The sequence below is a fragment of the Ornithorhynchus anatinus genome, chromosome 8, assembly GCF_004115215.2.
Source record: "Ornithorhynchus anatinus isolate Pmale09 chromosome 8, mOrnAna1.pri.v4, whole genome shotgun sequence".
Classification (NCBI taxonomy): domain Eukaryota; kingdom Metazoa; phylum Chordata; class Mammalia; order Monotremata; family Ornithorhynchidae; genus Ornithorhynchus; species Ornithorhynchus anatinus.
Genome location: NC_041735.1, coordinates 21,655,517 through 21,670,951, shown reverse-complemented (window position 1 = coordinate 21,670,951; position 15,435 = coordinate 21,655,517). Strand labels below are relative to the sequence as shown.

At 49.6% G+C, this 15,435-nt stretch overlaps 1 protein-coding gene across 1 annotated transcript; it reads right to left on the bottom strand.

Annotated features, from left to right (window-relative positions):
- Positions 1-6,605: 6,605 nt before the first annotated feature.
- SRSF6 (serine and arginine rich splicing factor 6) lies at positions 6,606-14,047 on the bottom strand. The gene is made up of 6 exons (XM_029070710.2): positions 13,714-14,047; positions 11,144-11,292; positions 9,497-9,627; positions 9,183-9,391; positions 8,587-8,670; positions 6,606-8,349 (listed from the first exon to the last, which is right to left on the bottom strand). Exons 1-6 carry the CDS (start codon positions 13,818-13,820, stop codon positions 7,986-7,988), a joined length of 1,044 nt encoding a protein of 347 aa, XP_028926543.1. The 5' UTR covers positions 13,821-14,047; the 3' UTR covers positions 6,606-7,985.
- Positions 14,048-15,435: the final 1,388 nt, after the last annotated feature.

Here is a 15,435-nt window from a genome sequence, read left to right as displayed (position 1 = left end):
GGCCCACTCCGGCAAACCTGATGGCCTCCCGATTTTGGGTTGGAGGGACCCGGGCGGCCCACTCCTCTTTGCTCCTAGACCAGCTCTCCATCGCCTCAGTGGAGAGGAGTCGGGTCGATTCCCCCAGTAATTCAGGCAAAGTGCTTTCTCCTGGAGGGTCGTGGAGTTTTGGGGTTCCCACGCTCCTCCCATTCCCCACCATACTAAGTCACCCACCTTCCTGGCCACACCTCACACCCTCAAGCACCACCTGAGTATACCCTGACCCTGGACACAAAGGCCCAGACTTGATCCCAACTACCTCTCCACCCTCCTGTCTCCATCAGGTCCAGGCTAGGTGGGGGATTCGGAATGGACATTTCAGAGTGGTAGAGGGGGGTTGGAGTGCATGGCTCTTCCGGTACAGGTTTTGGGGCTGAGGTGCAGGGGTGGCTCGTAAGGCAAGAGATGAATGCAAGGTCACTACGGGCCTTAGGTCCAGGTAACAGGGTGGCTTTTTCTGCTGAAGTCAGGTTCGGGCAGACAGATCTGCCCTGGGGCAGCTCTAGGGCCTTCAGTCCAGAAGACCAGTTCAGCCCAGAACAGACCAGGCACCCTGGAAGAGTGGGACTTTCCCCAACTCTCCCCAGCCGCCTACACATCTTCCTGTACAGAAGACAGACCCCAAATCAGTTGATGGAGGCCCGGGTAGATAGGGTGATGGGAGGGTCTCTTTGAAGAGAAAAAACCATCTAGGTTATACTCAGTTATCCAATTCAGACAGAGGAAGGGGCAGGGGATGTATATTTGGTGGGCGGGAAACAAACAAAAAAGCCATGGAAAGCTCCAGATATGCACAACGCTCTAGGCTGATGAATAGATCGGATCCCAGGGCTTGGGAATCAATACCCAAACCCACTTCCCGACAGCTCTGCCACCCCACACGCCTACTAAGGAAACAGGTTTCTACATGCCACCCTGCACCTTAGCCGGCATTACCAAAGCCACTCACTGTTAACTGCTGCTTCATTCTTGTCCGTCTGGTCCATTTTTCAGATAGCCTCGAGAGCCTGGGGGAAAGGCTGTCCCTCCTCCCCCAGTAAGAGGTCAGGGAGGGACCAGGACAGACCATCCAGGACAAAACCTTGGCTTACTCAGCCACCCGATCTGTCTGAAGTGGCCAGCTCTTTTGGCCACCATCTTACCCAGGTATGTGTTGTTGCAAGAATCTTAAGGTCGACGTGTCAACTTCCTGGAAGAATGAAGTGGTTTTTTGGATCCTTTAAAAATAGTTCCGTTCCTGTCGTTCCGCCAGGAGGCTCCTGTTACGTTACAGCTTAGCACTGACTGATCTATAGAACTTAACGTGAATCTGCCACGCCGAGAAGACGCTACTCAAAGGTGAACTGACATACAGGCTGTATTCACAGCCCACGTAAAGCCCTCGCGAAGGAACTGGAGCTCGGATACTTGGCTCTCCTAGAATCAAGAGTTTTTCACTCTACCTTTCGAACAGGATACTATTAGGGAATCAAGACAGATTCTACCAACAGAGCACAACTTTGATCAAGTTTTCTTTAATGCAAGGTCCGTGGAGCATGCAATCCCCACCCCCAGCATGGGAGAGAATTGAAAATGGGAACTAGGCTCACAAAAAGCAAAGCGATGCTTTCACACCCACCAACCACTTTCTTGGCTGACTGGTCAACTCAATGCAAACTGCATTTCCTGGCCAGTCTTTCTGACCAGCCCCAACTATTCTTTAGACTTGGAAAAACCCTTTGGAGACACAAATGGTGGTGGGGTCCAATTTGTAGTCACCTAACATTTAACTACCACTAACTAGATCCTTTACTCTTTTCAGTCCCACTTGCTTCTTCTCCCATGCCCCCAGATGACAGACGCTCTCTTCATTCCTTCAGCTGAATCATTTGAAGCCCACATTCAGGGAGATGCACTCAGCAAAATGATGAGCTGAGCCAGAGAAAATGGATGACAAACCTGTAAGAAAGAGACCTTTCTTGGTCTGGAATGGTTTGAGAAAGGGGAGAGTAGCAATAACCATGACTCCTTAAAGCCCCCAACCCCTTCCTTCCCCTAGTTCTCTCTCTCTCACACACACACACCCTCATCCCCCCCACCCCCAACCTACCCCCCCAACCCCATCACATACCTAACCTGACCTACTGGCATTTCCAGAAAAGCCAATGACAGCTTTTAGGTCATCGGAAATCATGGGGAGCAGTAACACAAGCCGGAGCGGCCAGGTGCGAGCAAGATTTGTTGGGTAAACCATTCCCTAGAATGCATCCTGGGGTTTTCTGGCCTTCAGCTGGAGTTCTGTTTTTTGCAATTACGTGAAAGAAAACATCACAGATCACACCTCAATGTCCTTCTCCAAAGGTAAAGGAGGAGGAGACACTCCCTGATACATTCACAAACGTGCTTCAGCTAGAACTCAAGAACAAAAGGTTACATCGGTAAAAACTCTTCCAGCATGTACAAAGCCTTGTGCATGAGGGCACTTAATTTTGACAATGACAAGCCTGAAGCTCCGATTAAGAGAACACCATCAGGAATGTAAAACAGTCCCAGATTTCAGGGTCTATTTAGTCTACCCTCAGCTACCTAATCTCCAACTATGGATGGGCTTTCCCCACAATTCCCACTGGCAAGAATGCTTGACGCCCTGGCAGGGTAATAAACACAATCCCTTGTCCAAAAGTTTGGTAATGTGGAATTTAAAGATCAAGATCATGGTACAAATGGATTTTTGGTTTTATCACCATGAGCAGAACATATAATCCTGGGCATGTAACTGCTACACATTTCCATAGCATTCTCATCAGCATCAACACAGTTACTAAATGACCAGAACCTTGAGAATTAATCCTACTTTTCAAGCTCTCCAAGGAGAATTCTACCACTCCTTCCTTCCCTAGCTCTTTCACCCAAAGAAACATGTGATTAATACCAATCTGGAAACTGAGGTACAGTTCTCCCATGAGGAATTAATGTTCTCAAAGAATCTGGCACTAAGGAAAACACGTTACCTTTTTCACATCGATCACCACAGATGACCACGGAGGAGCACGATGGCCTAGTGGAGAGAGCACAGGTCTAGGAGTCAGAGGATGGGCGGATTCTAATCCTGGCCCCACCACTTGCCTGGTGTGTGACCTTAGGCAAGTCACAACTTCTGTAGGCCATTGTTTCCTCTTTCCTAAGTGCTAGCACTTAGACCAATCCTTAACAATCAAGCACTTAAGATTATATTAATAATAATTACAATAATAGAAGAGGACCTACATGCAACCATTTCCACAGAAGCTTGTTGACTGAATAGTGGTATGCATTACTCTGCCAAACCTTGTTCCAAACCCTGAACAGCCCTTAATTCTGCCTTCACCATCTATCTAAAATGTAGAGTGAAAAACAAAAACAAAAAACATTCTAATGGAGAACTGATTGCATAGTTTACAAGGAATCAGTAACTGTTAGGTGTTTTGCAATATGTTCTAAGTTTTCCGGCTTTAAAAACAAAACAAAACAAAAACAAGCAAAATGAACTGCCAGGCTGGATAAGTAGAGCTTTCAATAACTTGATTCTGAATAGAACTGATGAATTAACACAGCTGTGCAAGTCTACAGTCACACTGGCCCAACCACTTCAATCTTCCTAAAATAAAACATCAAGCTAGACCTTTCATCTAAAATTTCCCCCAAATGAGCACTTCTGTTCCACTATTAGAACAAAGGGATGTTCCGTAAAGGGGCCCCAAAGGTTTGTCTCCCACAGAAGCACTGCACCCAAGTCTCCAACTCCAAGATCTCTTGGCCCATAGGTATTAAACCCTATAATGTATAGGTAGTAGCTGGTGTGTTTTTTTAATCAGGAATTCTACTGGGTCCAAAAGAAGCTTTAATTTCTCCCCAAGTCAAAGGGACTGACTAAACTGGCTTCAAAAACCATCAACCAGTCCGTGAGGAATCATGGTTCTCTGGGCTATAAAAGCAAGCTGGTTGGACTAGGAGAATGAAAGCACTGTACTAAGTACTGGGGCAGATAGAAGATAATCAGGTCCCACATGGGGCTCTGTGAGGCTCTACGAGGGTGGAAGAGGTAGTGAAATCCCCATTTTGGCAGACGAGGGAACTGAGGCCCAGGAGCTAAGTGACTTGCCCAAGATTACACAGCAGACAAGTGGTGGAGCGGGGATAAGAACAGACTTTCCAGACCTGTGCTCTTTCCACTAGGCCACTTCTCTGCTTCTCTGGCCTAATAGGAGCAAATGTCTGCTGATGACCCCATGTTAACTTTTTTCTTTCAACAGGAGCACAAACTATATCAACTACCTACGTATATACATATATATATATATATATATAAAACATATATATATATATATATCTCAAACTGTATACAAGATACCAACTACCTCCTAAAGGAGCTACCACGTGCTTTATTCACAAGCATGTAAACAAATCAACAGCCCACACTTCTCCCAGGAATACGGCTGCAAAGGCAAAACCTTGCCCACTCTACAATATGCACAAATCTCCAAGTAGCCATTCCACTCCCGGCCATTCCTTCGGTTAATTCACAAAGAATGATGTCTATTTTACTTCTGGGCTGGTAAACCAGCACCTGAGATCAATTGGTCCCTCTAACAGTTCCCAAATCCTGGGCTCCCTTCCCTACCTCCAATTTTCTGCCAACAAATAACACCCACCCCAGAATGCTTCGTAGGTATGGCCTAAAGAGAAACGAGGCAATCCACAAAGGGAGGACAAAAGGACAGCAGGAGCCTGGGCGAACTGGGCCTAATCAAATCCTCAAGAACCTTTTAATCAAGGTCTTGTTTTGAGTTCTCAAGTGAGGTCGCTCAACCAACCAGAAACAGCATGTATATGCTGAAAATGTGGCAGATGTGCTCCCTGTGGGGAGGGATCACGTCTACCAACTCTATCGTACTCTCCTCTCCCAAGCGCTTAGTACCGTGCTTGGCATACAGTAAATGCTCAATAAATTCCACTGGTTGGTTTGTTAAACTAGCATGTGGCACATTACTCTTTTGCTCTGGAGGCCTTTCCTACCATTACCCTCACTTCCAAAAGGGCAGTCTCATAACGTCAAAAGCCAACACCACCAAAAAAAAGACAAGGGCTAGACTTCAAAATCAGGTACCGGTCTAATCACGCATTCAAAGACCAAGAGTGGCAAGATGTAGTCTTGGTGGTTACATATATTTTGCTAGGCAGATATGCAGCTAATGACAATTATGTACCCGGTTGACAACCAGATATTTGCCCAGGCCAAATGACAAGTTGCACATATCCTACTATTCATTCCACTCGCAGACCTTCTCCCTGACACCGCAAAACGCAAAGGACCTGCTCTGACGTTAAACACAGGGATTTTTTCACGTTTTATGAAAAATCTTCCCGCACACTTGCAATTAAAAAAAAAAGAGCCACCACTTCACAACAGAAACTCAGAAGAACCAAGCGACACAACCACGGCTGAGCACCAGAGCAAAAATTCAAAGCTACTAATTGCTAAAACATAACGTGCGCTTAAGAATAGGTATTTCTGGACAAAGGACAGTACTCCATACCCTAAAGGAGACCTACGACACTTATTCTCCCTAACTTACTGTCAACTAAATTAAAGCAGGACCACCAAAAAAAAAAAAAGTGCTCCATCAAAGGGAGAGGGACGGAGCCAACTCAGAACAGCCAGTGTCTTAGGAGATGAGGATTTAAAGCCAGTTTAAGTTGTAGTAAAGCAATTGGATTTAATGGGGACCTACTGCATTCAAGGGCACGGCCCAAGTCCTGGGGAATCATTACTCTCCCACTAACAGAGCAAAGGAGATTCGGGCAGCAACTCGTTATCCTGTGTGACTTCGGCTTGAAGAAGCGTTTAAAAAATGTGGGCCTTTCCCCCTCACGGCTACTCAAGGCCCAGGGTCTTGAGCCTCTAAATCCGTAGGCTCTCCTAACAGAATTGCTTTGCAATTACAGATGTGGGTCATCAAGACCCTCTGTTGGAGTTTTCCCGAAGATCTGCAGATTTCCTTGCACCAAATCTCTTCTCGTCCTTCGTACCAGCCCGTTTTAATATCCTCTGATCTCAAGACCGGACTACTCACTACAGAGGCCACTGGATACTGGAATCTTTTTAACAGAGGGCTGGAGAAATCGAAGTCACTGAGGTTGCGGCCAGCCCAGATCACCAGATTCCACTTGGGCACAGGTTCAGTTCCACTGGACCCAATTAGCCGATTTAGAACCACCGGTCATTCAGATAACTGCCCCCGTGGGCATTTACTGAGGCCAGACCGTTTGGAATTGGCCTGAAATTAACTCTTTCAGATAAGTTTAAGCCAACGCCGGAATGCCTCACGCGAGCAACCTCAGCAATTACGGCACGGCCAAACTTGGTTTTAAAAAAAAAGAAAGAAAGAAAGAATGCCATCGAAATTTAGCTGCATATTAGAGGCAAAACAGGAACCCGATAACTACTCTTGAGATAGGAAGGTGACATACTTTTTCAGAGAGGATGGTGCTAGCATCTGCAGGTCACTCCCAACTCAGATACGGCTATAATGAAAGCACAGAAATTGAGGATTCACCGATTTAATTTTATACCAGTCAAACTACACGTTGTATAAAGGGTACAAGGAAGTTCTAAGGTTCTCTATGGCATATTACAAAAAAAAAAAATAAAATCCATTTAACTATAAAGGGGCTGCTGCCGGGTGAGGTCCTACTCCACAGATGTATAAACGGAATTGGCAACTCTAGTTTAGCAAAGCCATCTGTTTAAGACCAGAACTCTTAGCTATCTATCTAGTACATGGAGGTTCCAAAAAAGACGCGAGAATTCACACTTTTCATTTTGAACACAAGTGGATGTTAAACTCATGAGTAAGAGGGAAGGCAGCCTCAAACTTTCACTACTTTAAATACCCAATAGACATTAAGAGGTCAGCAAACCGTACAAGACAGGAATGACAGCCACCACTTCCTCATTCAAGCGGTGATCCCAGGGGACTGTTCCCAATATTGGGAATGTCAGCCACCCCTGGAATTCAAGCAAAATGCAAGTGACATTTCCACGGTCTGTCCCTTGTTAGCTACTGATTTAGGCAATACCGCAGCGTCATGCAAGACTACGAAGAAGTACCTTTATTAGTTTTTAATAGTTATACAGTTAAGGGGGCAAGAAGGGGCTTTACTTTTGGCAAGTAAGATCGACTTACAGCACAGAAGCGTAGTGATATGCCAAATTGAAGAATTTATTGCTGGTTTGAGATTTGCCTAGTTTTACACTAACCATATGTGTAGTTCACATTCCATTTCCACAAACGAGATACCAGATACAGATGTTTAGAACACCTACGGCGACCTTTTCAATGAGGCCTTCATGCCCTTGGTAGCAAGCCATTTTATTTTAATCCTTTACACAACTTAATGACATCCATTAACAAAAAAAAAACCAAAAAAAAAAAACCAAAAAAAAACCAAAAACAAAATCCCACAATTTGAAAAATTAGGTCCTCTCCGAAGCCTTACTCATCTAAAGCCTGGAAATGAGAGTTTCCATTAAAAATAAAAAAAAAAAAACAAAACCAAAAAAAACAAAACCAACCTGCTTTCCACCTGAACATGTTAATAATTCTGTTTAAATGCAATAAAATCAAAGACAACTTAATTGCTACAAAAGTTATTCTGACGGAAATGCTATAAAATCAAAGTGAGCTTAATTTCTACAAAAGGGGGCTGCCTTCGCTGCTTTTGTGCCACCATTTCTTTAGACCCTCATGTTTTTCATCGAATTTAACCACAAATCAAACTTTTTTTTTTTTGGCCTGCTCTCAGGCCGCTCCCTTCTGTGGAAGAAGAGACCACCATCTGAAGTACTAACATTAAAGACTAATAGACTGGCAAGTAGGAAAATGTTCAGTAATAGTGTGCAAAGAAAGGAGAGTTCCAGATTCTTAATCTCTCGAACTAGATCTTGACCGTGAACGAGACTTTGAGCGAGATCTAGAACGGGATCTGGACGTCGTAGCTCTTTTGGGTGGAGACTCGGAACGAGCCTTTGCAGGTGGCGGTGGCGGCGGCGAATTGGAATGGGACTGGCTCCTCGATCTTGATTTTGACTTTGTTTCTCCCTTCCCGTTTTCTTTGGGAGACCGAGACACAGATCTGGACCTGCTGCGGGACTTCGACTTCTCCTTGGATCTACTGCGGGAGCGGGAGCCCCGATCGGACTTGGGCTTAGACTTGCTCTTTGATCTAGACTTCCTGCTTTTAGATCGGGATCGGGAACGATCTTTGCTTCGCGACCTGGATTTGGATCTAAAAAAAAAAAAAACACAAAACAAACGCCAAACAAGAAATGCCTTCGATGGGTACGTATTTCGATTTTTTCCTAGTTCTCTGCGGGATGGGTGCAGCTGACCAGAGGGCACTCAAGGGCCCAGTTCATAATGGCTTTGGTTGGAAATTAAGTAGGGGTGGGAAATCTGCAGCATCCGGGCCAGAGCTGGTCAGTGACTGCCTGTGCCTTCCCCTAGCCGGACAGAGAAAACTCACCGGGAACGGCTTTTCGAAGCGCTTCGGGACCTACTGCGGCTGCTCCTACGACTTCTGCTGCGCGAGCGTCTCCTAGATCGAGACCTGAAGAGAATTCGAGAGGCAACTGAACCAAACGCAACTGATCGGTGTTCACGGGGAACGCTGGCCACTCCCCCCACCAAGGTAGAAAGGTCACTTAGGGGACCTGGAGACGACCAGGTGACCGCCCGTTCTAAAAGTGAGATAGACCCTGCTCTCTCCCCCTAGCCGAGGGGTGGCCGGGTTAGCTGGAAAAACCCACCCTGGGCCCTCGTTTTCCCTCCCCAAGGGCGGGCACCCAGATCACCCTTCGGACGCCGCGGCCCGCTTTCATCAGCCCGGGCCCCCCCGACCCCCGTCCAACAACCCTCCGGCCCGAAACACGGAGCCGACGACCCAAATTAGGGCCGAACCGATCGTACGACCGGGGAGGAGTCGATAAAAGCAGCAACTCCTCCCCACCCACCCCCAACCCAGCAAGTCGACTGCAGGGTAGCCGACCGGGAGGTTAACGGCCCCGTCGCGCCGACCGTTTCGGAGGCGGCGACGGAATCTCACAGGTCTCCCGGGTTTACCTGGACCTGCTTCCGGAATAAGATCGCCGGTGGCTCGTCCGGGGCTTGTCCTCTACAAGCCGGATCTTTCGGCCGTTGATCTCTGTGCCGTCCAGTTTGTCCAGGGCGCGTTTCATATCAGAGTAGGACCGAAACTCGATCACTCCTTCGTTCGTGCGCTCTTTGTGAGCATCCGCGTAGGTCACTTCGCCAGCTTGTCTCATGAAATCCTGGGGCGGCAAAAAAAAAAGAACACAAAAAAACCAGCCTTCGTTAAAACCCGCCACCTCCTTTCTACCCGAGAGGGAGCCCTGACATTCCGGCGCCGTACGTACTTTTAAATCTTGCCAGCTGCACCGACTAGAAAGATTTTCTACTATCAGTCTGTACTCAGTACGAACAGGTGGCCCATATTTGTCTCTTCCGGTGGTTCGCCGACTGCTGTATCCACCACCACCTCCACCACCTTTCATTACACAAAAAAATAGTTAGGCGCTTTATAGGGCCAAGATCGCTAAACGTCTTGAAAAGTTAGTGCATACATTACAATTTCCATTTACTGGAGTAGGACTTTTTTTTTTCTATTATCATCTTGCTAAACCTCCCACACATTTGTGATTTGCCATAAATTATATTAAGGGCAAGTCAAATAAGACTAAAATCCTACCAGACTGTGCTCCTACAATCTGTTAGAGAGTGACTGCTCCTTTATTCAATTTACCTCGCTAAGTTTTATTTTACAGAACATTGTAAAATATAAAACTTAACTGATTACATGCATTTCTACATTTTACAAAAAGGTTTACTAGTTACACTAAGTACTTACATCACAGTGTGAGGTTTTTGGTGGTGGTTTGGCCACAAAACACGCAAGGTAACAGTCACCTAGTTCAGATTAACCAGTTTTGTCTAACCCTTGGAATCCTCACCATCACCCTGCGTCTAATGGCAAAAGGCTGCTGTCGTCATGGCTTCCGGTAAGGTCAGCCAAAGGGTCATAGGGCAAGGGTCACACAATGTATGGAAAAGCCAAGGCCAATCAGGAAAGGCAGTCATCTTAGCCTCAGTGGACACAGCCTCAGCCCCATTGGTCACTTTCAAATTGAAACATCAAGGACTTGTTAAAAAAGTTGGAATCAACATGCAACAGTTTAAAACAGCACAACATCCCATTGAAAAAAAATAAAAGAACCAACATGGCTCTCCCCCCTCCCCCCCTAGCTTAGCCCGCCGACCCCTCCCGTTCAGTAGGAGATTGCACGAGCTCTATTATTGATCTCCTACCGATCGATCGCCCCCCGCCCCCTCCCCCCCGAGCCTTTATGTCTTTATCAAAAAAGAGGCAAATCAACTTATTAGGGACGTGCCAGCTCCCCCCACCCCCCCCCTTTCCCCGTCCCCCGCTGGACACGCTCACATTTGCCTCTTGGAGCACGTTAAGGGTGGTGGTGGTGCCTTTAATGCCATCTCTCCGGCCCCGACTAACTGAGAGCATCTCTAGCCGCAATGGGGAGGGAAGAACGACCGAGCTTTTCGGATTAGGTTAAAATAAAAAACAAAACAAAACAAAACAAACAAAAAAAAAAAAAACAACAACAACAACGGAGGGGGAGGAAAACAATTGCATTGACAAGTACAAGGAATCACAGCCTGACTACGGCGCCCCGTCCCCGCCCGGAGGAGTCTCGCCCATCAGCGGGATTCCTCTGCGAAACGATGGTGCCGGGGTGCGGCGGGGAGGTCCGGGGGGGCCAAAGGGGGTCTCCCCCGTCCCCCCCCCCAAATGTGGCATCACCCCCGCTCCCCGCTGCGAGGCAAGGCCGCTGATGGGCGGGGATGGCCGCCACCACCACGGTGCTCTCGGGGTGCCCCGCCCGCCCCCCCGGGGTCCCCCCTTTCTCCCCTGGGGGCCTCCCCCCGGCCCCCCTCCCCCCCCCCAGGGAAGGCAGCCCCAGCAGAGGCGGGGGCGGAGCAGTACTCACTCCGGCTGCCGTAGCTGTAGCCGTCCCGGTCGCGGCGCGGGCCCCGGGCGTGCTCCACGATCACCCGCTCGCCGCACAGGTCTTTGCCGTTCAGCTCGTAAACGGCATCGTCCGCGTCGCGGGAGTCCTCGAACTCCACGAACCCGTACCTGCCACGGAGAAGCAGCGGGGGCTCAGGGCGCAGGGCCCGGGCTTGGGAGGCCGGGGCCATGGGTTCGAATCCCCGCTCTGCCACTCGGGCAGCTGTGGGCAAGTTCACTTTACTCCTCCGGGCCTCAGCCACCTCCTCTGTAAAATGAGGATGAAGAGTGAGCCTCACGTGGGACCACCTGATGACCCTGGATCTCCCTCAGCGCTTACAACGGTGCCCTGCACATCGTAAGCGCTTCGCAAACACCAACATTATGATCCCGGCTCTGCCACTTGGCAGCTGGGTGACTGTGGGTAAGTCACTTCACTTCTCTGTGCCTCAGTGACTTCCTCTGGAAAATGGGGATTAACTGTGAGCCTCATGTGGGACAACCTGATTATCCTGGATCTCCCCCAATGCTTAGAACAGTGCTCTGCACATAGTAGGCGCTTCACAAATACCAACATTATTATTGTCAGCTGTGTGACTGTAGGCAAGTCACTTCACTTCTCTGGGCCTCGGTTCCCTCATCTGTAAAATGGGGATGACGAGTGAGCCTCACGTGGGACATCCTGATGACCCTGGATCTCCCCCAGCGCTTAGAACAGTGCTCTGCACCTAGTAAGGGCTGCACAAATACCAACATTATTATCCCACCTCTGCCACTTGTCAGCTGTGTGACCGTGGGCAAGTCACTTCACTTCTCTGTGCCTCAGTGACCTCATCTGTAAAATGGGGATTAACTGGGAGCCTCCTGTGGGACCACCTGAGGACCCTGGATCTCCCCCAATGCTTAGAACAGTACTCTGCACCTAGTAAGCGCTTCAACACCCACCTTATCATCTCTGGGCCTCAGTTCCCCCCTCTGTAAAATGGGGATTAACTGGGAGCCTCCTGTGGGACCACCTGGTGACCCTGGATCTCCCTCAGCGCCTAGAACGGTGCTCTGCACCTAGTAAGTGCTTCACCAACACCCACCTTATCATCTCTGGGCCTCGGTTCCCCCATCTGTAAAATGGGGATGACGACTGTGAACCTCACATGGGACCACCTGAGGACCCTGGATCTCCCCCAACGCTTAGAACAGTGCTCTGCACCTAGTAAGCGCTTCACCAACACCCACTTTATCATCTCTGGGCCTCAGTTCCCCCCTCTGTAAAATGGGGATTAACTGGGAGCCTCCTGTGGGACCACCTGAGAACCCTGGATCTCCCCCAGCGCTTAGAATAGTGCTCTGCACCTAGTAAGCGCTTCGCCAACACCCACCTTATCATCTCTGGGCCCCAGTTTCCCCCCTCTGTAAAATGGGGATTAACTGGGAGCCTCCTGTGGGACCACCTGGTGACCCTGGATCTCCCTCAGCACCTAGAACGGTGCTCTGCACCTAGTAAATGCTTCACCAACACCCACTTTATCATCTCTGGGCCTCAGTTCCCCCCTCTGTAAAATGGGGATTAACTGGGAGCCTCCTGTGGGACCACCTGAGGACCCTGGATCTCCCCCAGTGCTTACAACAGTGCTCTGCACCGAGTAAGCGCTTAACAAATACCCACATCATTATTATTACTACCTTGTATCTCCCCCAGCGCTTGGAACGGTGCTCTGCACCTAGTAAGCGCTTCACCAACACCCACCTTATCATCTCTGGGCCTCAGTTCCCCCCTCTGTAAAATGGGGATTAACTGGGAGCCTCCTGTGGGACCACCTGAGGAGCCTGGATCTCCCTCAGCGCCTAGAACGGTGCTCTGCACCTAGTAAGTGCTTCACCAACACCCACCTTATCATCTCTGGGCCTCAGTTCCCCCCTCTGTAAAATGGGGATTAACTGGGAGCCTCCTGTGGGACCACCTGAGGACCCTGGATCTCCCTCAGCGCCTAGAACGGTGCTCTGCACCTAGTAAGTGCTTCACCAACACCCACCTTATCATCTCTGGGCCTCAGTTCCCCCCTCTGTAAAATGGGGATTAACTGGGAGCCTCCTGTGGGACCACCTGAGGACCCTGGATCTCCCCCAGCGCTCAGAACCGCGCTCTGCCCCCAGGAAAGCGCTTCACCCACACCGACATCATGGGGAGTCGGGAGGGGGTTGGCCCAACGTCAGGCGCAGGGGGCGAGCGCGCCGCCGGGGGGCGCTCTCCCGCCCGCCTCTCGGGAGGGCGCATGCGCGCGGCGGCCGGGGCGCGCGGGCCGGGGTCCGGCGCAGGCGCAGAGCGGCCGCCGCCGCCGCGCGCCCGGCCACGTGCCGCGAGCCTCGGCGCGCGCCCTTTCTCCCGCCTCCCCCCCCATCACACACACACAGTCCTCGCGCCGCCGCCATTTTGAACGCTCGGCCACGCGGCGGCCGCCAACCCTCCCCGCCGCCCGGTGGGGGGAGGGGGGGGGAAAGGGGAGGGCGGGAGGGCGCCAGGCCGCGGCCTTTCTTCCCCCGCCCCGGTCTCACCCGTTCTTCAGGTCGACCTCGAGCAGGCGGCCGTAGCCGCTAAAGAAACGCTGGATGTCCTTCTCGCGGACGTGGTAGCTGAGGCGCCCGATGTAGACGCGCGGCATCTCCAGGGTGGGGGGCGGGCCGGGGCGAGGGAGGGCCGGTCGTCGTCGTCGACGAGGGAGGGAGGGAGAAAGAGAGAGAGAGAGAGAGAAAGAGAGAAAGAAAGAAAAAGAGAGGGAGAAAGAGAGGGAGAGAGAGAGAGAGAAAAAAAACACCCGGATGCCAAAGGCGGCCCCACACGGAGGCCCGGTCTCAGCCACACAATGGCGCGCGCGCTCCAGAGACGCCGCTATAAGGGCGGCGGACGGCGGGAAGAGGCGGTGCCGCTGAGCACGCAGCCTACGTCATCACGCCCCAGGGAGGGGGAGGAGAGAGCGTGCGTGCGCGCGGGCGCCTGGCCGAACGCGCAGGCGCACACGCTCCCTCCCGGTGCGCGCGCGGGGGAGCCCCCCCCCTCCCTCCGGCAGCTCGCGCAGGCGCACACGCTCCCTCCCCGTGCGCGCGGGAGGGGGCCCTTCCCCCCCCCAAACTGGCCGCTCGCGCAGGCGCACACGCTCCCTCCCCTCAGGGCCCCGGACGGACCCTCGTTCATTCGTTCATTCGTTCATTCGTTCATTCGTTCATTCATTCATTCATTCAGCAGTATCTCCTGGGCCCTCACTTTCATTCATTCATTCGATCGTGGGTATTGAGCGTTTGCTTGCATTCCTGCATTAAATTTCTTGACATTTCGGACATTGTTCAGTCGTCTTTATTGAGCGCTGACTTTTATTTCTTTCATTCCGTCGTATTTATTGAGCGCCTACTTTCACGCACTCATTCATTCAGTCGTATTTCTTGAGCCCTTACTTTGCTTCATTCCTTCAGTCGTATTTACTAAGCGCTTACTTTCATTCATTCAATCGTATTTCTTGAGCCCTTACTTTGCTTCATTCCTTCAGTCGTATTTACTAAGCGCCTACTTTCATTCATTCCTTCAGTCGTATTTACTAAGCGCTTACTTTCATTCATTCAATCGTATTTCTTGAGCGCTTACTTTCATTCATTCATTCCTTCAGTCGTATTTACTAAGCGCCTACTTTCATTCATTCATTCAATCGTATTGATTGAGCGCTTACTTTCATTCATTCATTCGGACGTATTTATTGAGTGCTTACTTTCATTCATTCATTCAATCGCATTTCTTGAGCGCTTACTTTCATTCATTAATTCAGACGTATTTAGTGAGCGCTTACTTTCATTCAGTCAATCGTATTTATTGAGCGCTTACTTTCATTCATTCATTCGGACGTATTTAGTGAGCGCTTACTTTCATTCATTCATTCCTTCAGTCGTATTTACTAAGCGCCTACTTTCATTCATTCATTCAATCGTATTGATTGAGCGCTTACTTTCATTCATTAATTCAGACGTATTTATTGAGCGCTTACTTTCATTCATTCGGACGTATTTATTGAGCGCTTACTTTCATTCATTCATTCGGACGTATTTATTGAGCGCTTACTTTCATTCAGTCAATCATATTTCTTGAGCACCTACTTTCATTCATTCATTCATTCAATCGCATTTCTTGAGCGCTTACTTTCATTTCTTCATTCAGTCGTATTTACTGAGCTCTTACTTTCATTCATTCATTCAATTGTATTTCTTGAGCGCTTTCATTCATTCATTTATTCA

Bases quoted from the DNA above. Each gene is read 5' to 3' on its own strand.
- SRSF6 (XM_029070710.2), bottom strand. From the start codon at position 13,820: ATGCCGCGCGTCTACATCGGGCGCCTCAGCTACCACGTCCGCGAGAAG. The intron at 11,293-13,713 runs GTGAGACCGGGG...TCTCCGTGGCAG, and splicing joins GAGGTCGACCTGAAGAACGG to GTACGGGTTCGTGGAGTTCG. The intron at 8,350-8,586 runs GTGAGTTTTCTC...TTTTTTTTTTAG, and splicing joins GCTTCGAAAAGCCGTTCCCG to ATCCAAATCCAGGTCGCGAA.